The sequence below is a fragment of the Carcharodon carcharias genome, chromosome 7, assembly GCF_017639515.1.
Source record: "Carcharodon carcharias isolate sCarCar2 chromosome 7, sCarCar2.pri, whole genome shotgun sequence".
Classification (NCBI taxonomy): Eukaryota; Metazoa; Chordata; class Chondrichthyes; order Lamniformes; family Lamnidae; genus Carcharodon; species Carcharodon carcharias.
Window position 1 is genome coordinate 111,253,621 of NC_054473.1, and position 27,618 is coordinate 111,281,238.

Genomic DNA, 27,618 nt, shown 5'->3' on the forward strand with positions numbered 1-27,618 from the left:
ACATCAGAATCAACTTTGATCAATTGAATTTCAGGATGCGCAGTGTCCGTTACAGGTGGTGCTGACGGACGTTGACTCCACACCGGAGCCATGGCTCCTTGATGCTGAGCAGCTGAGATAATTATGCTCCAGCAACTATTAACATCCCACATCGGGTTGAATACACAATTCCCAAAGCTCAAGAAAATGAACGCTATAAGTGAGTCATTGACTTTGCTTACATTGTGCAGATCACCTACACTTACATTTTACGGATCTCTCTACTGTTGTCGCCGAGGATCTGAAAGAGCCCATCCAGGATTTCTGGCAGGTAATCTAGCAGGTTAATATCAGGAACACATTCCAATACCAGGATCTGCAAAGATAGCCAAGATTGAAAATAGTACGAGATCTGGCAATGCTTAGAGGCACCACCACCTGAATCCCAAGAGTAGTCTGGCAGCTCAGAATTCAATCCAAAATGAGAAACTCAACATATCATTGCATTTTAAGTGTGGGAAAAATTAGATTACAAGCACGTTTCTCTGTGTGTATAAGCCTTGTCATTAATATGAATACAGGTGATGGCTGTTTAGCAGAAATGCTACAAATGGTGAAGACACCACTTGCATTGGATGGCACTTGCTCTGAGTGGTTCAAGTCAGAAGACACAAGGTACAATATGGCTGTAAGTCATATATTGATGATTCCCTCAGTCAGAACCTGAAGCCCAAATCAGCGCTGCTGGAGTGATAGCAGAAATGTTACTTCCCTTTTTAGTTTTAAAATGCTTAAGCTATTGATTCAATCTGCTGCCGAATAGATCGACACACTCAACTCCATTAACTGAAGGCCGCAATTTTGGTACTCACCCAGGAGATGATGAATTGCCTTGCATACTGATTGTTGGAATAAATTCGCTCTCTCAAGAGAGGGACAAAGGCCACAAGGTCAAATTTGGAACTTTCTGTAACAATGTCCTGTGACATAAGAAATGACATGAGGATTAAATCACCTATCATGGACTAAATAATTATTAGCTGTGACAGTCAAAGGTACATTCATGTTAAACAGTTCACACATAGTGAAATGAAAAACAACTTCACAACTCCGTGCAACAGGAATCAAAGCACCGAGGCCTTAGCTGCCCTCTCAATTGGATGTAAAAGATTCCCTGGGACTATTTTGAAAAGAGCAGGGCAGTTCTTCCAATATTTAACCCTCAACCAACACTACGAAAACAGGTTATCACATCATTACCAATTATTATTTTTGAAACTTGTGCAAATTGGCTGCTGCATTTCCTAGATTACAACAGTGACTACAAAAAGTATTTCATTGGTTGTAAAACACTCAGGTTTTGAAAGCCTTTCCCCATATGGCTGGCAAACTAACAATACTTCTCAACATGCCAAAAGAAGAGGGTCAAAAAAAAAGTCAACTCTCTTATTACAAATATTCTCTCAATTCTAGCATCCCAAAAGGATTTAACAATAATGGTAAGAAAGCAGTTAAATTATGATTCAATGGATAAGCTACAAAGAACTTAGCCTTCACCTTATGGACAGCCAGCCCTTCCTTCACAGCTCTGGACACTTCCATCTTATTGGTATTTGAATTGGGGGGAAAAGTATTCTCAAATTTTGCTTTTGTATTCCATTATTCTTGTTCAAGGATAGATTTTCTTCCAGCCACGTATCAATAGCTCCAATTGCGCTCAGACAGGGTGCAATCTCACAAGTGACTGACCGAGAAGTGGAAATGTTACAGTCATTGTTTCCCTCTATGAAGCACCATCACAAACTCTCAGTGCCACTGCCTGCAGGCCTAGGATGGTTCTGATTCTTCTCTGAGAGTTCATGTCAGGGCAATTAAACCCCTCAAAGAAGCAGGTAGACTTAGCATCTCAAATTCTTACAGCAAGAAATTGGAATGCCCACATCAAAAGCTCTAATTGCCCTCCAAATAGCCTGGGAAAAGTTGGATTCCTTCCTAACTTTGGGCGCTGAATAGTTACAAGGAGCACAGAGACATGAAGTCATGTACTGGCACATTATTACATACAAAACAAAACAGCCAGTGGCAAAGCACCAGATTACAACTCAGCTCGAGGCAATGAATTTTCTACATGTTACTCAATTTTATTCCAGTACAAACTGCAGCCATGTAAGAAGTTAAATTGCTACCAGAGGAAGGATACTGCACTTCTCAGGCTCAATGACTAAAAAAGCAAATCACTTGTTCATCACTGCAAGACAAACAATTTCACACAGAAATGGATGCCTTGCATGCTCACACATGCCTGAGGTTGCACCATGGCCCTGTCTGTGATACTTTGAGTCTGAATTCAGCTCCTGGTGGGCATAGGCCCAAAAACACAGATGTTTTTTCAATTCAGGATCAACAATCCCTGAGCAACCAAAGGATGACAACATAGGGTATTAAATCACTGTAGCACAGCAGAGGGCTTTCTTCTGAGGATATTGTTGAGGGACAGTGATACTGACAAAATATAGATCAGCCTCTTTCTGTTCCTGAAGAGAAAGCCAAACATCTTTCTGCCCTTGGCTGCTGACCACATGCCCAACCCATTGACATTTTCTGTAAAGCAACAGGGAGTTGAGACCGATGAGGCACTTTTCAAAAGGAAAATTAACTTACAATTTTAAAATACCACAGGGTCATTTCCCCACAAATACTACGTTCTTTTGACTGGGACTGAACTTCCTCACAATTGTGGTCAGCCTACTTCCTATATCTTTTGCCATGTAGACAATCTTATTAGCTTCAGTACTCACAATAGCCTGGCTGACTGCACAAAGAAACTTTTTCACTTGACTTACCTACATGGCAAGGCACAAACCAGCTAAGCACTAGTGGTTGCAAGTTTAAAGGTTTTTAACTGAGAAATGTGGGTGAAGAGCTAAAGGCCACTGTACAGAGCACTGTCAAAGAAGAGCCTTGCTTTTAAAAGCTAGTAGACTGCAATAAGACAAGGCAAGAGGTAAGAAATTCCATAGCGCAAGGTGCTGTGGAAGAGTGAATCAGATAACACGAGTACCACAAGACATAGGAGAGGTGCGGAGGACATTTACTATAATGGCATGAGGAATTTGGGGCTTCAGTTATGTGAAGAGACTAGAGAAGCGGGACTGTCCTTAGAGCAGAAAGAGTTAAGGGAAGATTTAACAGAGATATTCAAAAATGAAGAACCACCTTGATACAGTAGATAATGAGGAACTTCCTGCTGGCAGAAGAGTCAGTAACAACATAGATTTAAAGTAATTGGCAAAAGAAACAGAGGTGAGATGAGAAATTATTTTATGAAGTGAGCTGCACAACTCAAGGGCAAGAGGAGTGGGACTAATTGGATGGTTCTTTCATAGAGCCAGCACAGGCACGATGGGCTAAATGGCCTCCTTCTGCACTATAAGATTCTATGATTTCAGCAGAAGACTAGATAAGCTTGACTTCATTGACGAGGATGCAGGAAGAGCGTGCGCAATCATGAATCTTTAACTTAGGGACAAAATTTAGGAACTTCAACTCTAACCCCTGCAAACATCTGGGGAACCCAGCCACAATCCTTTACCAAGAACCCCTTGTTTTTAAAAAAACTGAAAATGGAAAACGTAGAAACCACAGTTTGTGCATAAAATGAAGCCTGCAACCTCCAGCTACTCAAGCATCCTGCTAGATCACAAAATAGACAATCAGTAAACGTGCACATTGTGCCTGAAGTGAGTGCCTCACTCATTTAAAATGGTGTCACCTGCAAACACCCCTTGGTCAGTTCAACAAAGGAACAAAACTACCAACACTCATTGCAACTGTAACAGATATGTATTTCCTGGGATTAGCGATCACACACACACCAATTCCAGATTTGCCATTTTCTACAGACAATCTAATCCCCAGAATTGTACCTACACTGCTCAGTCAGGGACACCGCTCCCTCCAATTTCCCTTGTCACTGGCCACCAGCCTGCAGCAGTGCCCAGAAAGTGAAATGCTGCACAAGTATAATGGTCAGCATAATAGTGCTCAAGGAAACAAAGCCATCCAGTGCCATGACCGATACTTTCTAGTATTCAAAGTATACAAGAAATAATGAACATGTATGTCATGACACCACTTTTCATGGCTTCTCCCTGCTCTTCTTCAAAAAAGTACACAAACATGGGTTTCTATCAGTAGTTAATAGTTACTGGGCAATCTTACTCTTAAAAGGGGCAATGCCCAAATTGCTGTTACAATTATGAGGTCTAAGAAATTGTGTTTTGGGACTGTGACTTAAATTTAAGGTAAAATGTAGGGGGGGGTGTCATCTGACCTCTTCTGAAATCTGCCTGACAACAGACCTGGGTAGGGGGACTGTTAAAGATTAAAAGGAGGCCCAGATTCTTTTGCTGGGAATGTGCTCACACTTCACACTTGGCAGGAGCATCTATGTTTAGAGTGTAGACTGGTAGCCTCCAAAGTCCCATGGTGGTGTTAAAAATGTCAGGTTATAAACAGTTATGCTTTAAACTGTCCATGTAGTTCCAAGATAGAATAGAATTGGGGTCCTATGAGAGAATGGCTAATCAACATTTTTACCTCAACACAAGGCCCATGTGATTCGCATGAAGGGTGCAGAGGAAGGCATTGTCAGATAGGCTGACAGGTTTTCCTAAAACATAAGTGAAAATCACAGACAGGTTAGATTGCTAGGATGCAGAACAGAGGGATCAGCCTGAGGCCAAAAGTCTCTATGGTTCACCACTCAGGAATGCGGGTGGGAGCTCCCGGTTGAACTGAAATGACCAAATTCATGAGGATTTGAAACAAGGCTGGAAGATTTGCCCAGCTTGTGCTAGAGAGAGAATCCAAAAGAAAAACTCTCACTGCAAGAGACCGTTCTTGGGTCGTGTTACCAGGTTGAGAAAGGAAAAGAACAGAAGTAAACCCTCGGGAGCTGAGGATCACTTTGGACTGGGTCCAGAGAATTAAATGACCACTTACAGGACTGTGAAGTGGGTTTTTCCGATTCCATTTAAAGTAAAAGGGGAAAGTTCTGTTCCCTTGTTGAAAGTATAAGTTGCCTACAAAAGCAACATTTTGTCAACAGTGCTTTTAGTCTATTTGTTGCAGTAAAAGTCTTTAAACCTGAAACCTTCTTGTGTCATCCTTTCGTCTTTCAACTGGAAATTCAATTTTTTTCTTAAAAGTTATCAGTCTCTAAGAGGATTGTAACATCTAACCCTCTCATTCCTCACTTTTCCTCTCCCGTAATGTCACAAGTGGAGAATTGAAAGTAATTTCCAGCGATTTTGAGTGAATCACGTATTTGATTTTAAACTGACCTTGCCTATCAAAATCAAAAGAGGGACTTATGTGGAGAGACAAGGTGAAGCTGGATTGTCCTCCTCAGAACAGGAAGTGTTAAGGGAAGATTTAAAAGTGTAAGGGAAGATTTAATTGAGGCATTTATAAATCAGCAACTTGATCACTTTAACTGATCTCCTTTAACTTATCTCAGTATGTCCAAGATGGATGCATTCCTTGATATTGTACAGAATTCACACAGACTAGAGGTGTGCTAGTCTGTAATGCTAACAATTCGATCTCAAGCAAGATGACTGTGAAGGCACTACAACTCTTGGGCAAAGGAGTGGTGGGGAGAGAGAGAAAGAGTCCATTTTAATATGTAATGGTCAATTCAAACTGTTGATCAGTGCCCCCTTCCTCTTTTTGGAAAATGCTTGTTCACAGTCCGTTCCCAATCCAAACATACCAGACATCTGCCCAGCAGCAAATTCAGATGCTTACCTTTAATAACCGGTCCAGCAATTCAGAGCCACTTTTAACATTGGGATCTGGATCTGCAGCCAACTGTGGAAAACAGAGACACGTTACTCAGAGCAAATATCGTTAGGGGTATCATTTTTCCTCTGTTACAAAACTGAAAGTTTTACAAATTAAATGACTGATGAGTGTGGATAAGACTTCACAGAAGAGAGGCTTTCGTTAGGGGGACAGCTTTCTCCAGTGGAAAAGAGGCTAACAAAACATCTCAGAGTTGTCTAAATCCGATTGGTAGGACAATAAGTAGAACCTATATAAGGTTGCCAACCCTCCCCGAATGGGTGGGAGTCGACTGGAATCAACATCAATCTCCCAGTGGCTATAAAAGCACGCCGGGAGATTTTAAAACAACATTTTACATTGACAGCATTGAATAGGTTGGGCCAGTTTGGTCCACAAGCATCATCACCACCTCCCCCCACCCAACCTAAAACAAGGAAGGAGAGACCCATGGCACTGGCTAGGAAATGTAGTCTCTCTCTCTCTGTCCCTGCATGGAGGTCAGCAGTGAACTGGGTGGAGGACAGACTACTCCCAGAGGACAATGCAACCTGGGGCAGGGAGGGAGAGGGGGCAGAGAAGCAGTGACATGACTTGTCACAAATGAAATGCCAGAAGTTAAGGTAAAGGTGAGAGTTACAGTTGTGACAGAGGGCAAGTAGCAGCTCAGACCACTGAAGAGTAATTCTGTCATCTTAGAGTCTTTTTTGTTTGATTCTTTCATGGGGTGTGGGCATCGCTGGCTCAGCATTTGTTGGCATACCTAATTGCCCCTGAGAAGGTAGTGGTGAGCCAGCTTCATGAACCGTTGCAGTCCAGGTACACCCACCGTGCTGTTAGGAGGGGAGTTCTGGGATTTTGACCCAGCAGTGAAAGAACAGCAATGCAATTCCAAGTCAGGATGGCAAGTGGCTTGGAGGGGAACTTGCAGGTGGTGGTGTTCCCATGCAACTGCTGCCCTTGTCCTTCTAGGTGGTAGAGGTTGCGAGTTTGGAATGTGCTGTTGAAGGAGACTTGGTGAGTTGCTGCAATGCATCTTGTAGATGGTACTTACTGCTGCCACTGTGCATCAGTGGTGGAGGGAGTGAATGTTTGTGGATGGGGTGCCAATAAAGCAGGCTGCTTTGCCCTGGACAGCGTGGAGCTTAAATGTTGTTGGAGTTGCACTCATCCAGGGAAGTGAAGAGTATTCAACCACACTCCTGACTTGTGCTTTGTAGATGGTGGACAGGGTTTGGGGAGTTACTCACTGTGGAATTCCAAAACTCTGACCTGCTCTTGTAGCCACAGTAGTTATATGGCTAGTCCAGTTCTGTTTCTGGTCCATGGCAACCCACAGGATGTTGACAGCAGGGAACTCATTGATGGCAATGCCACTGAATGTGAATGGGAGATGGTTAGATCCTCTCTTGCTGGAGATGGATAGTGCCTGGCATTTGTGTGGCACAAATGTTACTTGCCACTTATCAGTCCAAGCCTGAATGTTGTCCAGGTCATGCTGCATATGGACACGGACAACTTCAGTATCTGAGGAATCATCAATGGTGCTGAACATTGTGCAAACATCAGTGAACAACCCCACTTCTGACCTTATGATGGAAGGAAGGTCATTGATAAAGCAGCTGAAGATGGTTTGGCCAAGGACACTACCCTGAGTAACTCCTGCAGTGATGTCCTGGAGCTGAGATGACTGACCTCAAACAATCACAACCATCTTCCTTTGTGCTAGGTATGACTCCAAACAGTGGAGAGTTTTCCCCATGATTCCTATTGACTCCAGGTTTGCTAGGGCTCCTTGATGCCACACTCGGTCAAATGCAGCCCTGATGTCAAGGACAGTTACTCTCACCTCACAGTTCAGTTCTTTTGTCCTTTTTAGACCAAGGCTGCAATGAGATCAGGAACGGAGTGCCTCTGGTGTAACCAAAACTGAGCGTCAGTGAACAAGTTTTTGCTGAGTAAGTACCGCTTAATAGCATTGTGTACGACGCTTTCCATTGCTTTACTGATGATCGAGAGTAGACTGATGGGGCAGTAACTGGCCAGGTTGGATTTGTCCTGCTTTTTGTACAGGACATACTTGGGCAATTTTCCACATTGCGAGGTAGATGCCTGTACTGTAGCTGTACTGGAACAGCTTGGCTAGGGAAACAGCTAATTCTGGAGCACAAGTTTTCTATTGTCAGAATATTCTCAAGGCCCATAGTCTTTGCAATATCTAGTGCCTTCAGCAGCTTCTTGATATCACGGGGATATCGAATCGATTGATGACTGGCATCAGTGATGCTGGGAACCTCTGAAGGAGGCCGAGATGGATCATCCACTCGGCACTTCAGGCTCAAGATAGTTGCAGATGCTTCAGCCTTGGCTTTTGTATAGATATGCTGGGCTCCTCCATCATTGAGGATGGGGATATTTGTGGAGCATCCTCCGCCAGTGATTTGTTAATTGTCCATCACCATTCACAAGTGGATGTGACAGGACTGCAGAGCTTAGATTTGATCCGTTGGTTGTGGGATCGTTTAGCTCTGTCCATTGCATGCTTACGCTGTTTGGCACACAAGTAGTCCTGAGTTGTAACTTCACCAAGTTGACACCTCATTTTTAAGGATGTCTGGTGCTGCTCCTGGCATGCCCTCCTGCACTCTTCATTGAACCAGGGTTGATCCCTGGCTTGATGGTATTGATAGAGTGGGGGATATGCGGGGCCATGAGGTTACAGATTGTGTTCAAGCACAATTCTGCTGCAGCTGATGGCCCACAGTGCCTCATGGTTGCTCAGTCTTGAGTTGCTAGATAGGTTTGAAATCTATCCCATTTAGCACAGTGGTCATGCCTCACAACACAATAGAGGGTACCCTCAATGTGTAAGAAATGACTTGGTCTTCAAAAGGGCTGTGCAGTGGCCACTCCTACCAATACTGCTATGGACAGATGCACCTCTAACAGGTAGATTGGCAAGGATGAGGGCAAGTAGGTTTTTCCCTCTTGTTTCCTTACCACCTGCCATAGACCCAGTCTAGCAGCTTTAGGACTTGGCCAGCTCAGTCAGTACATTCTGTGCCCTTGCCACCCTCAGCGCTTTTTTCCAAGTGGTTTTCAACATGGAAGAGCACTGATTCTTCAGCTGAGTGGGGTGAGGAGGGTGCAGCAGGTGGCAATCAGCAGGAAGTTTCCTGGCCCATGTTTGACCTGATGCCATGAGACTTTGGGGGGTCCGGAGTCAATGTTGAGGACTCCCAAGGCAACTCCCTCCTGATTGTACACCACTGTGCTGCTAACTCTGCTGGCTCTGTCCTACCGGTGGGGCAGCACAAACCCAGGGATGGTGATAATGGTGTCTGGAACATTGCCTGTAAGGTGTGGCTCCGTGTGTATGACTATGTCAGGCTGTTGCTTGACTAGAATGTGGGGCAGTTCTCCCAATTTTGGCACAAGCTCCCAGATGTTAGTAAAGTGAACTCTGCAAGGTCGACAGGGCTGGCTGACCCAGTGCCTAGATCGATTTCAGTTGGGCCATCCAGTTTCATTCCTTTTAGACTTTGTAGCGGGTTGATACAACGAAGTGGTTTGCTCGGTCATCTCAGAGGGCATTTAAGACACAACCACATTGCTATGGGTTTAGAATCACATGTAGCCAGACCAGGTAAGGACAGCAGTTTTTCTTCCCTAAAGACAATATTGGTTTTTATGGTTTCTACCGTTTCACCAATGGTTTCAAGGTCTCTATTATGAAGACTAGCTTTTGATTCCAAATTTCTTTTATTAACTGAATTTAAGTTCCACTGTGGTGGGATTTGAAGCCGTGCCCTCAGAGCATTAATCTGCGCCTCTGGATTACTAGTCCATTGACATTATCACTAGGCCCTGACAGTATACTGACAGCAATTTCCAAGCTATAATTAATAAAAATTGTTGTCTCAAACCTTGCAAGGTAAATAACGGCGAGTTCACACTGCAAGCTATTAGTAATGTATAAATTGGTCAGCAAGTTCAGCCAAAAAAGAGCTACATTGTGAGTTGTTAATTTGCTAAATAATCCTCAGTGTGCTAAAAATTACACTGACAAGCAATTTAAGATTGTCAGTCGGGCTCGCAGTGTAGCACAATTGTGTATACTGGAAACTACATGTATTAATACACAGGGCCCTATTCTTTGCAGGCAGAAAAAACATGTACACACATTGCGCCTGTGTTAGCGTTTCAGATAAACAAATGATAGCCATTCACTGGTTCGTTCCTCAGGTCAATGTCTTGAACAATCAGAGTCATGCTGCCTGGTTTAAATTTCAAACAATGCTTGGCAGTTTACTGTCAGTCACCATTAACAGGTGCAATCTCCATGGCAATGCTTCTACCAGTGTCCAATTGCCAACCAATCAGCACTCTCTTCTCATACAGTATAAAGTCGTTGCTTCCCCTGTCATTGGTATTCTTGCAATTGTCCTGATGCATGCAAGACAAAAAGCTTCGACAAAATGCCTTTTTTCAGCAATACTCGAGCTAATCATTAAAATTCTCTGGGCAATTTGCTCCATTCTGCTGTTTGCCTTGCACAAACAGTACCTCACTCTCAACCTCCCTGCTAATTTTAAGAATATTCTGGATTTGCACAGCAACTACTCATTAAATTTGGAGCAGAAAGCTGCAGCTCATACTTGGAGCATAAATATCCTTTTGCGACATTATAATTGCCAATGCAATCATCCTAGCAAAAGAAGAATGTAAGCTGTTGAGTCTCATTGCTGCATGCAGTAAATTGTTACTAGAGATTTTAAAAATTTCAAATTTTAAACTTTTAAGGGTGTGAAATTCATCAGAGGCAGCAGCAGCAGTCTGGGCTGGAAAAGAATGTTGAATGATTACATGGCATTCTGATTCCAGTTCCACTGGACTATCAGGATTTCAATTTGGAATGCCTCCACCTGTGTCAATTGCAGGTTCACAGCTGTAACTGTCTCAAAAGCGGGCACGGTTTACAGCACGGTAAAGACGTGGCAAAGGGCTTTATTATATACGGCTTGAGATCTTCTTGTTGTTGATGTTTCCAGTAGCTTTCTTCCTACACCTCACACCCCCCCTCCCATTATTCAACAGCATTAAGAGGAATTGGGGCAGGATTTGTACTTATGCATCTCTGTTCGTATAGCCAACTCATAAAACCTAGAACCTACTCGTGCCACGCCATCAGCTTTCCATGACGTCACTTACACCGACGTCTCCCAAAATATGTCTAGCAAGAGTTGGCAATATTAAATCTATAACTGATCCAATGAGAATAATGGGAGATTAGCGTTTTGTTTCTTAAATACAGTAGACTTTAGAAAATGTTCCACATGAAATAGTTGTGGAGATAGGATCCATAACAGCTTTCAAAATGGATGAGGATAAATATTTAATGAATAAAATTTTAAAGAGGATACGGGGAAAGGTTTGGTGAAATGTTGTACACAGAGTGCTCTCTGTGAATGGATGGAGAACACCACCTGGCTTTCTGACTGGTCTCTGCTAACCATGTGATATTAGTCACATGGTTAAGGTGGGCCAAGGAGAATCTGAATTACAATCCTGCTCGAAGGCAGGGGGAGCTCCTCTGCTTCTGCCCATTGCAAGTTTAACTCAAGTTAAGTGCCTGTAAACATTTGCCAAGTGAAGTTTCAGCTGATGTTTTAAATAAATTAAAAGACATAGTCCGCTCAAGGCTCAAATGTTATTAAAAATGTAAAGCTCATTGACTTCCTCTATGGAGGTAAAATTGATTTTGGGTTGGCGAAACGGTGGGGAGGACCAAGTGAAGCTGAATGGGAGACCAAGGCTTTCACCTGCACTCCCATCAGCAAGCCTCAGAGTGGTGACAATAGGAGCAAGGAAGACAGGCAGAGAGGGAGGGCAGCAGGAGAGGTTGCTGTGCCTAAGGAATCGAATTCTCAGTGATTTAATCAGGCTACTTCAGCTTTATTCCACCACTGATCCCTCAAGTCAGTTCGCTGTGCTCCCAGCTTCATAAACAAAAGAAGCATAAAGTCATAATTCTTCAAAAGTGTGAAGGGAGGGTCAGGCAAGAGACAAGCAGGCTACAATTCGGCTTAGCAAGGTGTGTTTTGTTGTGGCCATTTTCTTCCCCACTTATTGGTGACCAGTTACCCCACTAACTCAGTATAAACTAGTCAGATATGAAGAGCAGAACAAAACCGCAAATGCATAGTTTGTTTTTCTTTATTCATTCACAGGATGTGGGTGTCGCTGGCTAGGCCAGCTTTTATTGCCCATCCCTAATTGCCCTTGAGAAGGTGGTGGTGAGGTGCCTTTTTGAACCACTGCAGTCCATGGATTTTGACCCAGCGACAGTGAAGGAATGGTGATATATTTCCAAGTCAGGATGGTGAGTGACTCGGAGGGGAGCTTCCAAGTGGTGGTGTTCCCGTGTACCTGCTGCCCTTGTCCTTCTAGATGGTAGTGGTGGTTGGTTGGTTTGGAAGATTTACAAATGGCACAAAAGAAACCAATCCCATTTCCTATTGTAACAAAACTTGCCCCCACATCAATAATTCAGTTTAGCATTCCTGCCACCACACTCCCCTGCATGTCAGTTTTTAAGGTACCAAGACGATGATGGAATAATTATAAAATACCCAGATCCATGAGATGTGCTGGCTGTTCTGGTTTACCAATAGCCAAAAATTACCTTACTGAGACCGTTGAACAGTACATTGAAGTGGGGAAGGACTGAGCCCCTGGCCACCTTCACAATGTTGTACAGTGCCTCGCAGGCATAGTAACGCAATCGACTATCAGCATCGTTGAAACAGGTCAAAACTGGTTCAATGAGTTCCTTCAGATACAAACCAGAATCCTACAAAGAAAATAAATATACAGTAAATGAAAACCAACAGGGAAGAACACGAGTACATTTTAACTGTGTATGGTTTAACACTGAATTTCTAATAATCTCTCCTGATGTCATCGACATGCAATTGTACAGGTACAAGATGTTCCCTGGAACCTCCTCAAACTGATCTTTGTTCACTGGTCAATGTGGACTTTGAGAGCAACCAAACTATCCATTAGCACTTGGGAACGTCCCATCACCCAGCCCACCATAGTTCAAGGGTACTAAGGCCAACAGCAGCTTACCCAACTGCTACCTTGACTGAGATAAGGTAACATACAGCAGTTTCCAGGAATTGAACCTGGGACCAGATAATACAGCAGAGACCAGTAAAAGGCTCTGGGCCAATCAATGCTGCTTTTGTCAAACGATTCACAGGGCTGCCCAACAAACTGAACTCCATTTTAGTTTCACATTCAACTTCCCTCCCTGCATAAAACAATATTACATCTTTACCCTTTTCCACTATCTCAAAAGCCACCCACTGCAACCTGTCAATACACCCTCCCTCCCTACATATCTCAGTATCACATCATCCCTTCCTCACTCCCATCATCTCCCATTATCAAGCCCACCCTCCTATATCTCCCATTATCACAGCCTCACTCCTAAATATCCAAGTATCACAGCTGCCCTCCATCCCTATGTTTCTCAAATTCACACGAGCACACCAGCTGTTTCTATATCCAGTTTTACTGAAGGGGCCATTGCTAGCAGAAGCTACAGTAATTGGATTCAATCCAGTTGGGACTGAAAAAATGAAAGATTTATAAGATCATCAGGTAGGTTATCAAAAGGGCAGCATGCTGGCACAGGAATGCTGGCCTCACTGAGGAAGAAGCAGAGAAAGGCCACTGATTCCAGCAGTGAGGGGAAGCTGATTACAAACAAAGAATCTTCTTGGCTTAACCATAAGGAGAGAGAATTCACTCATCGCCCATCAATTTCGATAAGTGCTCCCACTCAGCTTCCACTCAAATCTCCTTCTTAATTTTAACATTTGATATTTAAAAAAAGATCATGTCATGGCATACAAAATCTCTCCATGCACAGATGAGATTTATTTATACATTTAAATTTTAGGCAATCTTCTATTGTGATATTTCAATTTTATGACAACAGATCTTTCGCTATCCAGGACTCAAATATCAGTAGCTCTGAATTGTTAAACAGCTTAAACCGCATAGCACTAAAAAGATAACAGCCTTACTTTTGATAGTCCCCCACCCTTCTGCTGGGCTTATCAGTGGCTGTCTGTAAACTAATGATAAAAACAAAAAACTGCGGATGTAAACTGTCTGGTTGTCACATTGTCATATTGTAACTCCATGGGAACAAGTTGACAACAACAGCTCTGAGGTATTGTACACATGAACAGAGTTGGAAGCGCCATGGCTCAGATAAAGTTTGCAACTCAAACCCCAAGCTCCAGACAGAAGCAAAGACCGATCTGAGGATTAACTTCTTACAATTATTTCCACCACTAACTAACCAATTTTATGGATAGGTTTATTGCGTTTTTCAGAACTGACTATTTTTTGTATGCTAGGTTATATAAATGTTCCATTGTGTAGACTAAGATTAATGACTGACAAAATGCAGTAAATAACAATGAAATAATACAAATAATTTAATGTGAGTACAGTTTACAGGCACTTACTGGCTCATGCATGGTAGCTTTGAAGGAAAATTGTAGAATTGGATTGATTTGTTTTATGCCATTTGCTTCTCTGTCATTGGTGCATCTTGCGCCCTTTAATTCTTTCCCATTATTCATTGAATATTTAATTGATAACTTGACAAGCAATTATTTGAATCGGTCATTGTTGATGGCCGATAGACTGATTTCAAGGCTTGGAGCCCAATTGTAACCTTTTTGATGTGCGACATCTCTGACCCAGTTTCAGACATGATGCCTTTGAAAAATGTGATGTGGACACGTGCTGAACGCAGGAACTTTAATTATGCCAGACGACAGCCCACACGTAAACTCTCAGGTTTAGAATATCAGTTATGATAGCTAGCTGCTGACCCACCAGTTGTTACATTTTTAGCAATTAAGGTAGTTTTGAATACTCAGTTACTAACCGTTCCCACTAGTGGACATTGCAGTCCCCTGGATCCAGAGGCTGCCCTTTTCTGTTCAATATCTAGGTAAAAAATAATAAAGTCTAGGCATTCAACAGGGAAACTCTTCTGCCACGCAATTCTCCTAACCTCAGTAGGCAGATTGAGGAAATACTATACCAGACTGAGCTCAAACTATTAGCTCATTCAAATTAAGCAGATAAGTGAGCGGTATTCAGTGCCTTATAGCAGCTTTAAAAAAATCATTATTCGCCTCAATTCTTGTGGAGGCAAGACAAATAAATAAGTTAAAATACAGATCAGTCACGATGTAACTGAAATGGCGAAACAGGCTTGGGAGCTAAATGGTCAACTCTTGTTCCTATGCAGGATAACTAAATCCCAGAATACTGTTCAGACCTCTATGTCAGCAGACTGACTTTTCAGGCAAGTTTACCCAAAGGCATTCTGCACATTTTTTTGAGGCAGGAAGATTCCATTCTCAGACAAAAACTGCACGTCCTCAGATTTAAAATAAACAGTTGGATGTACTTTGACAAATACACAGCTGTTACTGGACACAATAATGGGCATTAAAATAATTAACACTTTCAAAATACTAGCCATGGAGTTACCAACTTGCGCTTTATGCATAATAAATGACTTTTGCTGGAACAGTGTGCACTTCCGTGCTCTGTAGAGACAGCTCACAGAGACCATCATAAGCCATTTTGTCTATAACGTAACTGGTATAAAGAAATTCAAACCAATAATTTAATAGAAAACAAAATATGTTTACTATCAAACACAAAGTCCCATTTCTATAAGTAATTACAGCTTGAGCTCAGAGCTTAATTGCTGTTTGCAGAGGGAATTTGAATACTGAAAGATGCTTTAAACTTTCCAGTTTCATATGACAAATCATAGCCTGAATAGCCTATTTAAAATATTTTTAACAGTTTAAAACCTCAGGACATCCCAAAGTGCTTAAAGCTAGCAAAGTACTTGCGGAAGTGCAGACACTGTTGTAGTGAAACATTGCCACCATTTTACACACAACAGGCTCACGCAAACAGAAATGAAACAAGAGACCAGATATTCTGTTTTAGGTGTTGACTGAAGGACCTATGTTGCCGAGAACATCAGGGAGAGGCTCCCCCCCACCACCACCACTTTTTTTCAAATAGTACCTTTCAATCTTTAATGTTTATCTGAGAGCACCGATAGGATCTCAGTTTAACTTTACATCCAAAAGATAAATATGAAACATAGCCAAGACATCTCCCATTATGCTGGTCCATGCGAGCCAGAGGTCACACTCTGCTGGCCATGGAGGAGAAAGGCAAATGGTGGCGTGTTTATATGGGGGAAGGATGAATACCTCCAGTAAAAGAGCTTAGAAAGAACTTTGTAAAATATCAATGGGTTATCAGACTGGAGAGGATTAATTAAGTCTGAAATAATCAGTTTAGACTTTACTTTGAACAATGAATGCATCACTTGGTGAACATGTTACTCACCTTGCCAAGAGCAATGGAGCAGGCTGCAAGACCGATGAGGCCACCTTTACGGCTGTGAGGATGTTGTGACAGTGCAAATTCCTGGGACAGGATTTGGATCACGTGTTTGATCTGCCCAATGTTATTCTGTGCTACAAACTCTCGCACCAACCTGAGGCAAGGACAAAAAACTATATGAGTTAATTGTACAGAACTGCTGCCATTTTTTCCTCTGCTACCCATTCCCTCCCTTCCACAAGGCATTGGCTTTGTACTAGGGTATGGATTTACCTGATCCCCAGGTGCTCTCCAGTGCATTTGTCGAGTGACTAAACTCCATGTGAGAGTCCACTCCAGAGACTTGCGCATAGGATCTGGCACAGGGTTAATGATCACTCTCCCTCAGCCCAGCTTTGCTGACACTGTCTCTGCTCACACACAAGTGAATTTGCTGGTCTCCGTGGCCCTGTTTCCCAGCGAGAGCCAGTCCAGGGAGGGAGAAAATATCAAATCAGAGGAATGCAAATTCTTATTCACAAGTATAAACAAAGTCTTCTATCACAGATCTCTCCAAGACCTTAGGAACTGTAGGGGACTTTAGCACAGCCAATGAATGAGCAGGCATTTAAATAAACAGATATCACATCACCTTCTAGATAAAGTACCAGTGTCTTTTCTCATCAAATCAAACAGTCCCAATTTAAACCGGACTTTTCAGGCTCTCATGTAAACTTAGTACTTGGGCTACACTAGAACACTGTTGCGAGTAGCTTTTTGGTGAGGCTTTCTGAATCAACTGTACAGGTAATGCCCTATCAGATTTTCAATCCAAGTCAGTTTTCCAGATTATGTTGGCTCTCCACCCAACAACAGATAAATAGACTTATACAGACCCAGTCTGATTTAAAAACAATTCACAGATGATAAAGATTTTTAAGATTACAAAAGGGTTCAACAGGGTAGATGTAGAGGAGATGCTTCCACTAGGGGCCACAAATATAAGATAGTCACTAATAAATCTAATAGAGAATTCAAGTGCATTTTCTTTAACCAGAGGGTGGCTAGAATGTGGAACTCTCTACCACAAAAGGTACTTTTGAGGTGGATAGCATAGATGCATTAAATGGGAATCTAGATAAGGAATAGAAGGTTATGCTGATATGGTTAGGCTAAGGAGGCTGGGTTGAGATTCACAGGGAGCATAAACATCAACACGGACCAGTTAGGCTGAAAGACCACACAAAACAGGGAGATGCCGATGTAATTCTGAGTCTAAACAGTGAGTACCAGTTGAATAAGACTGTGGCAGGAGACACATGATAAATATCACAGAAAAGTGTCATCCTTTTCTCAATCAATGTCCCTCGGCATGGAAGAAATTCCAGAGGTGGGGAGGAAAGCAGTGCAGGAGAAGTCAGAGGAAAGGAGATTGATGGAGAGGGCAGGGATTGTAGCTCTGAAGGAGGTTACAAAGGGTGGAACAGGATTATGAAAATATTTCATAAATGTTTCTTTCAAATATGTTATTGGGAAACTCGGAGCCACTGTAGAAAAGGACAGGGATCATGGGTGATTAGAGCTTGTTGCAGATTTTTTTCATTCTTTCATGGATGTGGTGTCACTGACAAGGCCAGCATTTGTTGCACATCCCTAATTGCCCTTGAACTGAGTATCTTTGCTAGGCCATTTCAGAGGGAAATTAAGAGTCAACCACATTTCTGAGAGTCTGGATTCACACGTAGGCCAGATAAGGTAAGGATGGCAAATTTCCTTCCCTGATGGACGTTAGTGAACCAAATGGGGTTTTACAACAATCGATAATAGCTTCATTGCCAACATTACTGAGACTATGAACATACAAAATAGGAGAAGTAGGCCATTCAGCCCCTTGAGCCTGCTCCATTATTCAATAAGATCATGGCTGATCGGTTTGTGTTTTGAGTTCTACATTCCCATCTAACCCTGATTGCCTTGCCTAACAAGAATCTATCTACCTCAAAAATATTCAGTGACCCTGCTTCCACAGCCTTCAGAAGTAGAGAATTCCAAAGTCACATGACCCTCAGAAAAAAATTCTCCTCATCCCTGTCCTAAAAAAGTGACCCCTAATTTTTGCCCCCTAGTTCTGGACTCACCCACAGGAGGAAACATCCTTTCCACATCCACCTTATCAAGACCATTCAGGATCTTATATACTTCAATCAAGTCACCCCTCACTCTCCTAAACTCCAGAGGAAACATGCCCAGCCTGTCCAACCTATCCTCACTAGACAACCTGTTCATTCCAAGTATCAATCTAGTAAGCCTCCTCTGAACCACCTCCAACACATTTACATTCTTCCATAAGTAAGGAGGCCAAAACTTATTAGTGATGTGGTCTCACCAATGCCCTGTATAACTGAAGCATAACATCCTTACTCTTATGTTCAATTTCCTTTCGTAATAAAGGATAACATTCCATTAGCCTTCTTGATTCCTTGCTGTACCTGCATACCAACTTCTTGTGACTTATGCACGAGAAAAACTTAGATCCCTCAGCAACTCTGGATTCTGCAGTCGTTCTTTGCTTAAGTAATACTCTGCTTTTTTATTCTTCCTGCCAAGTGAACAACTTCACATTTTCCTACATTATATTCCATCTGCCAGATTTTTTGCCCACTCACTCAACCTATCTATATCTATCTGCAAACTCCTTATGGCTTCTTCACAACATACTTTCCTACCTATCTTTGTGTCATCTGCAAATTTAGCTACCATGCCTTCGCTCCCCTCATCTAAACCAATGATGTAAATTGTAAAGAGTTGGTGCCCTAGACCAGACCCCTGCAGGACTCCACTCGTCACATCCTGCCAATCAGACAAAGACTCATTTATGCATATCCTGTTTTCTGCCAGCCAACCAAACCTCTATCCAGGCTAATACATTAGCCCTACACAATGAACTTTTATTTTCTGCAATAACCTTTGATGTGGTACCTTATCAAATGCCTTCTAGAAATCCAAGTACAGTACAGTACAGGCTGCCCTTTATCCACAGGATGTTACTCCTTCAAAGGACTCTAATAAATTGGTTAAACACGATTTCCCTTTCACAAAGCCCCAAGTACCCAGCTATAACTTCTTTAATGATCGACTCTAACATCTTCCCCATGACAGACATCAAACTATCTGGCCTATAGTTTCCTGTTTCTGCCTCCCTCCCTTTTCGAATAGAATTTTTGCTACTTTCCAGTCTGATGGAACCTTTCCAGAATCTAGACAATTTTGGAAAATTAACACCTATGTACTACCTCATTAGCCACCTCTTTTAAGACTGAAGAAATCCATCTGGACCCAGAGACTTGTCAGCCCACACTCCATCAATTTACTCAGTACTGCTTCCTTGTATTTTCACCAAATTCCTTTCTCTCCTCCACCTCCTGATTTATAACTATCACTGGAATGTCTTTTCATATCCTCTATAGCGAAGAGGGAAGCAAAATATTTGTTCATTTCACCCATTTCCTTATTATCTACTATTAACTCCCCATTCTCACACTCTAGAGGACCAACACTCACTTTACCTACTCTTTTCGTGTTTAAATACCTAACGAAATCCTTGCTGTTTTTACACTTCTAGTTTGCTTCCTCTCGCACTCTAATATCTTTCTCCTGATTAAACTTTTAGTCATTCTCTGTTATTCTTTATATTTTGACCAATCATCTGATCTGCCACTCACCTTTGCACAGTTATATGCTTCTTCCTCAAGTCTGATGCTTTCCTCAACTTCTTTAGTTAACCACAGAAGTGGGGTCCTCCCTTTAGAATTTTCCTTTACAGTAGGAATATACTTCACAGAATCACACAGTGCAGAAGAGGCCCTTCAGCCCATCGAGTCTGCACTCACACTTGAGAAACACCTAACCTACCTACCTAATCCCATTTACCACCGCTTGGCCGATAACCTTGAATGTTATGACATGCCAAGTGCTCATCCAGGTACTTTTTAAAGGATGTAAAGCAACCTGCCTCCACCACCCTCCCAGGCAGTGCATTCCAGACCGTCACCACCTTCTGGGTAAAAATGTTTTTCCTCACATCCCCCTTAAACCTCTTTCCCCTCACCTTGAACTTATGTCCCCTTGTGACTGACCCTTCAACTAAGGGGAACAGCTGTTCCCTATCCATCCTGTCCATGCCCCTCATAATCTTGTACACCTTGATCAGGTCACCCCTCAGTCTTCTCTGCTCCAATGAAAACAACACAAGTCTATCCAACCTCTATTCATAACTTAAATGTTTCATCCCAGGCAACATCCTGGTGAATCTCCTCTGCACCCGCTCCAGTGCAATCACATCCTTCCTATAATGTGATGACCAGAACTGCACACAGTACTCCAGCTGTGCCCTCACCAAGGTTCTATACAACTCCAGAATGACCTCTCTACTTTTGTAATCAATGCCTCAATTGATAAAGGCAAGTGTCCCATATGCCTTTTTCACCACCCCACCAACATGCTCCTCCGTCTTCAGAGATCTATGGACACACACGCCAAGGTCCCTTTGTCCCTCAGAACTTCCTAGTGTCATGCTGTTCATTGAATAGGTCCTTGTCAAATTTCTCCTTCCAAAGTGTATCACCTCTCACGTTTCAGGGTTAAATTCCATCTGCCACTTACCTGCCCATTTGACCATCCCGTCTATATCTTCCTGTAGCCCAAGACACTCAACCTCGCTGTTAACCACCTGGCCAATCCTTGTGTCATCCGCAAATTTACTAATCCTACCCCCCACATAGTCAAGCTATTGAGTATTCTGAAAAATCCCCTTAGATGTCTGCCACAGCTTCTCTATTGATCTATCCTCTAGCTTACTATCCCAGTTCACTTCAGCTAGCTCAGCTTTCATGCCCACATTGTTGCCCTTATTTAAGTTTAAAATACTAGTCTTAGACCCACTCTTCTCCTTTCATATTGGATGTAAAATTCAATCATATTGTGGTCACTGTATACCAAGGGGTGCCTTTACCCTGAGGTCATTAATTAATCCTGTCACATTACACAATACCAGATTGAATATAACCTGCTCTCTGGTTGGTTCCAGAATGTGCAGCTCTAAGGAACTCTCTCAAAAGCATTTTATATTCTAGATTTATTAATTGAATTTAATTCCAGCAGCTATCATGGTGGGATTCAAACCCATGTGTCCAGAGCAATAGCCTGGGCCTCTGGATTACTAGTCCAGTGACATTACCACTACACCACCACCTCTCCCTGATTGGAATCTACGCAGCTGAGTTTTAGATGAGTTGAAGTTTAAAAAGGGTGGAAGATGAGAAGCCAATCAGAAGGGCATTAGAATAGTCAGCAGGAGGTGACAAAGGTAAAGATGATGGTTCCAGAAGCAGATGGGCTGAGGTAAGATTGAACAATATTACAGATTGGAAGTTGACCATCTTGATGGGGACGACAGGAGATCAAAAGATGCAGTCACTTAAAATGCTGGGGTTGCAGACAGCTCGGCCCAACTTGGGTGTGGAACTGGTGGTAAGCTGTTGAAGGAGGCTGAAGATGATAATCTTCCCAATGCTTAAGTGTAGTAATTTACTAATTATCCAAGACCCTCAGTCTGACAATACAGGCAGTTGGAGATATGCGAGGCAATGCTGGATGTTGTCAGCATACATGTAGAAGCTGACCTCGTGATTATGGCAGTATACATGTAAAAGTTGACCTCGTGATTATGGATGACATCTCCAAGGGCCAGCACATAAGTAAGGTAGGGGATGGGTCAAGGACCAATAGGAGATTCCAGACAGCAGTGGGGGGAGAAGTCATTGCTGGAGATACACTGAACACAATACAATGGTAAGAGTGCAACCAAGAAAGAACCCGATCTGGGCAATGAGTGGAGGTGTAGCAGGGCAATGGTCTGGACGGCCATGTCAAAAGCTCTAGAGGTTAAGATCACCCAGTGAAGAGAATCTTTGAATGGTTTAGTGCAAAAGCATTGCCTCCTCTCTGGAAAAGGATTCACAATGTAAGACTGGTGACTATAGGTTCACCAACAGTAACAATCAATTTTGTAATCAAAACCACATACATACTCCAGCCAAGCATCATTACAATTTTTCAGGTTAGGTGGTGACCGGCAAAGGGAAGAGCTGCTTTAAATCATTAATTTAAAATTTTCTGTACTAAAGGATCTTGTATGTACTGGAAACTCAAAAGCACCTATACTATGACGCACTCACAGGTACCTTGCCTTGATTTCCAACTATAGAACTTCAGCACAGAAAGCTTAGGATACTGCAGAAACACCATGCCAATATGTCTCTTCTCCTTTTCTTGCTTAAGAACTCGCTTGGCTGCATTCACATCTATCCAAATTGTAATCAAAATATCTCGAAGATCCCTTGTGAACATATGATATTATGCTAAAGACACAAATACCACACCTTAAACATTAAGCTGCTTCCCCAAAACAAAAACAGAATTACCTGGAAAAACTCAGCAGGTCTGGCAGCATCAGCGGAGAAGAAAAGAGTTGACGTTTCGAGTCCTCATGAGTTCTGTTGAAGGGTCATGAGGACTTGAAACGTCAACTCTTTTCTTCTCCGCTAATGCTGCCAGACCTGCTGAGTTTTTCCAGGTAATTCTGTTTTTTGTTTTGGATTTCCAGCATCCGCAGTTTTTTGTTTTTATAAGCTGCTTCCCCACTTGTGTTTAGCAAAGATGGGTTTGGGTGTCCTGTTCAGTGAAACCATTGTCTTATAGAATGAAGAATTTCTCTGCCACCCTTTCACCCAAAACTGGTGCTTTAAAACAAAACAATAAAATACACAGGGCACACTCAATCAGCTCCTCATTGAGCTCCTGATTGGGGAGGCACTCAGGGGAGGGTGAAGAACAAGGCTCATCCACAGTTCCAAGAGCGAGCGGCTTTGGAAGCAGACACTCCCGATTCACTGGGCCACAGCTTTCAGCACATCAGTGAAGGTGGGATACGACAACTTGGTTTTACATAGTGCCTTTCTAGAAGTGAGCATTACCAGACTAAATTTGACAGCAAGCCACATAGAGATATCAGGACACAGGCGACCAACAGCTTGGTCAAAGAGTTAGGTTTTAAGATTGTCTTAAAGGAAGACAGAGGCAGATATAGAGAAGTGGAGAGTTTAGTGAGGGAATTCCAGACGTTGAGGCCTAGGCAGCTAAAGGCACAACCACCAATAGTGGAGTAAAGGAAACAGATGTGGAAGAGGCCAGAATTTGAGAAAGGAAATTAAACGGAATAACTTGACAACCTCACAAACTAAGCAAGACACCAGAGATGAGATACATGTAAACAATTAACCAGAGGTTACATTTTTCAAGACTTATATTCTGCTCCCGAAAGCTATACTAAGTAGGGAGGGCGCAATTAATTTCATATACATCTCCTAAAATTCACAAAACTCTGTGCATCTCATTGGATGTTGTCTCCTCCTCTTCCTCAAACATCAGGGATTTTAAAAAGGATTCATCAGGAAACAATACATTGCGAAAACCTGAAGACTGAGCAATTACTTCAAGATTTCCAGCACAATGCAAAGAAGAAATTCTCAAAATCTCAACCTAAATTTTAACTTGATTTACATCAAGTATGATCAATCCACTTAGGCAACTCAAGGAACAGCCTGACGTAGTCATATTCACCAAAAACATACCTTTCAATCAATATACCAGACTTCTCTATCACCATCTCTGGGCATGTCCTGTCCACTGGCAGGATAGAACCAGCAGATATGGCAGCATTGTGGAATACAGTCATGAAGGAGTCACTCTAGCACTCAACATTGGCTCCAAAAATCATGAATTCTCAAAACGTCAGCTCAAATATGGGCAAAGAAATCTGCTGATTATCACCTAACACCCTCCCTCAGCTAATGATTCCATAGTTTCATGTTAAAGACCATTTGGAAGAAGCACTGAGGCACAGAATCTGCTCTTCGTGGGAGACTTCAATGACCATTTTCAAGAGTGGCTCGGTAGCACCACTGCTGACCAAGCTGGCCAAGTTCTGAAAGATATACTGTAGACGTCAGCATACAAGTAGCTCCTGAAACCTTGAAAAATCTCTCCAAAAACAGGGGTCTACTTATACAGAGTATAAAAGTGAAAAGTGAATCTCCAGCATGGGGGTGGGTGGTCACCGTTTTGAAATGCAAGAAAAAAAATCACTGGTAATTTATATTAATATGGCATAGTTTGAATAAATTAACTGTATTAAGATACTTTCAACCACAAAAGACAAGGCTGAAGTGTTTGCATCCATCTTCAGCCAGAAGTACCGCATGGTTGATCCACTTCAACCACCTCCTGAGGTCCCCAGCATCACAGGTGCTAGTCCTCAGCCAATTTGATTCACTCCATGTGATTATCAAGAAAGGGCTGAAGGCACTGGATATTGCAAAGGTTATGGGCCCTGAAAACATTCTGCTTCTACGGCTGAAAACTTGTGTTCCAGAACTAGCTCTATTCTAAGCCAAGCTGTTCCAGTACACCACTGGAATCTACCCAGCAATGTGGAAAATTGCCCAGGTATGTCCTGTCCATGCAGGACAAATCAATCGGGCCAATTACTCCCAGTCCACTCCCCATCATCAGCAAAGCTGATAGTGCTATCAAGCAGCATTTACTCACTGATGCTCAGTTTGGGTTCTGCCAGAACCACTCAGTTCCAGATCTCATTACAGCTTTGTTCCAAACATGGACAGAAGAGCAAAACTCCAGAGATGAGGCAAGAGTGACTGCCCTTGGCATCAAAGGGTATAAACAAAATTGAAGTCAATGGGAATCAGGGGAAAAACTGGTTGGAGTCATACCTAGCACCAAGGAGAATGGTTGTGGTTCTTGAAGATCAATCATTTCCGTCCCAGGACATCACTACAGGAGTCCCTCAGGGTAGTGTTCTAGGCCCAACTATCTTCAGCTACTTCATCAATGATGTTCCCTCCATCATAAGGTCAGGAGTGGGGATGTTCATTGATGATTGCACAGTGGCCAGTACCATTCATGACTCCTTAGATATTGAAGCAGTCCTTGCCTGCATGTAGCGTCACCTGGACAACGTTCAGGTTTGGGCTAATAAGCAGCAAGTGGCAGGCATTGATCATCTCCAACAAGAGTGTGTCTAACCACCTCGCCATGCCATGATTCAATGGCATTAGTATTACTGAAGCCTTACCAGTGATCAAAAACTTAAATAAAACAAACACTGTGGCTACAGGCAGTCATAGGTTGGTATTTCTGCAGTGAGTCACCTACTGACTAACAAAGCCTGTCCACCATCTACAGGGCAGGAGGGTGGTGGAATCCTCCCCACTTGCCTGGATAAGTGTAACTCCAATGACATTTAAGATCAACACTGTCAGGACAAAGCAGCCCACTTGATTGACACCTCATACATCACTTTAGACATTCACTCTCTCCACCCCTGTCACACTGTGGCAGTGTGTAGCATCCATAAGATGTACTGCAGCCACTCGCCATTCCGTCACTATTGCTAATATCCTAGAACTCCCTAAGAACAATGTGGGTGTACCTATACCACAAAGACTGCAATTGCTCAAGGTAGTGGCTCATCACCATCTTCACAAATGCAATTAGAGATAACAATAAGTGCTGGTCTTGCCAGCAATGCCCATATCCCATGAATGAATGAATGAAAAAAACTACATGCACATTAGCTAACTGGATTGCAGTTTGCTTCAGCAATGGGAAGCAGGTGGTGATGGTCAGTAGGGAAGTCTGAGCGGGAGGCATGGTATGACAAGAGTTTTGGTTCATCTGTTCACATTATTATATGGAGGTAAAGGAAGACCTTCATTTATGCAGCACTTGTCACAACAGGATGTTCCAAACTGCTTTACAGTCAATGAAGTGTTGTCACTGGTGTATTGTGCCAATTTGCACACACCAAGCTCTCACAAACAGCAATAAGATAACTGGGTAATCTATTTTCAGCTGTTGATTGAGGGATAAATATTGGCCAAGGCACCAGGGAAAACACCCCTTCTCCAAAATAACGCCATGGGTTCTTTTACGTCCACCCACGGGGGTAGCTAGAACCTCGGTTTTACCTGTCACCTGAAAGACGGCACCTCCGAAAATGCAGCACTTCCCCGGTACCACACCTAGATTTTGTGTTCAAGTCTCTGATGCTGAGGAGTGTTACCAACTAAACCATGGCTGACAATGCCTGTGCATATACATAAATTATTGTGACACCACCTTATGCACCAAAGAGATGAGAAGAGATTCATTGGCAGCATTCAAATGTATCTGGACTAAATTAAGTGGATAGTTTAAGGAAAAGTTGGGTTTTAATGCAGACAGACAGACAATAATAAGTAGCTGTTGTAAAGGACTGAATGTTCATGAGCATAGTATTTATTCAGTTGACCAAGTAATTAACAAGGCTCTCTGCATACTTTCTTGTTGTGTAAAAGGGAAACAAATTTGAAAATGCTGAACAAGTTACTAACTGTTCTTGTTCTAACTGGTTAGTGAACTGAAAGATCGCAATTTCACCAGTTATTGAAAAGACACGACTGGGGATTTTGTTCAAAGCAGAGAACGGCTTTCTGTCAGCAAACACAGACAAGAATTGACAACAGGAATTCTTCAGCAGAGTCCAAACCCTGAAACCAAATGTGCAATCCTCCTCCATCACATCCCAGCTGCTAATTGCTGCAATTAAGTCAACTCCAATTTAATTAACATTTTTAGAACTATCTCGAGAAATGCTTTATGTTGCTATTGGACTTGGTAAAATGTGATGATCTAACTGAATTGCTGGATGGTTGCCACTAAAACATCATTATGGTTTAATGAAGTCCAAGTGGGAACACTGTTGGTGCAGGTGGCTGTAAACACAGATATGACACCCAATATAAATAGAATAAAATTTACACATATTGACAGTTTTATGGCACTTAAAGCCTTTTATTGAATTTTATGTCTGAAATATTTGTGATCTGCAGGTTACAAAGGAAGATGGTATGGAAGATGCTTAGGGTCATATATGGATAGAATATGCAATAATTGAGGGAGGTTTGGTATTAGGGACTACAGTGTAGTAACTGAATGGGGGTCAAATGAAGGTCTGGAAAATTTGGGGGAAGGAGGCGACCATGCATGGAAGAAATGGATGATGCAAACTCTCATTTCCTCCTCTCTAAGAATTGTATGAGTTCAGGGCTTTGGGGCATCCCCAGTGCATGTAATGGAGGCAAGCCTGCTTTCTGTGCTATTTAGTGTGGAGATCTTTGACTTTGTCTGGGGAGGAAAGTTTGTTGCGCCTGTTCATGCTGC

General features: G+C 42.5%; 1 protein-coding gene across 7 annotated transcripts in view; it reads right to left on the minus strand.

Annotated features, from left to right (window-relative positions):
- vac14 (vac14 homolog (S. cerevisiae)) overlaps positions 1 to 27,618 on the minus strand; it is a 449,264-nt gene that overhangs the window by 392,922 nt on the left and 28,724 nt on the right. For all 7 annotated transcript variants that reach the window (XM_041191735.1, XM_041191734.1, XM_041191731.1 and 4 more), the window contains exons 3-7: positions 16,303 to 16,453; positions 12,512 to 12,679; positions 5,791 to 5,853; positions 852 to 959; positions 246 to 355 (exon numbers count right to left, since the gene is read on the minus strand). In XM_041191735.1, coding sequence (XP_041047669.1) covers positions 246 to 355; positions 852 to 959; positions 5,791 to 5,853; positions 12,512 to 12,679; positions 16,303 to 16,453 — 600 coding nt within the window. The remainder of the gene's footprint in view (positions 1 to 245; positions 356 to 851; positions 960 to 5,790; positions 5,854 to 12,511; positions 12,680 to 16,302; positions 16,454 to 27,618) is intronic.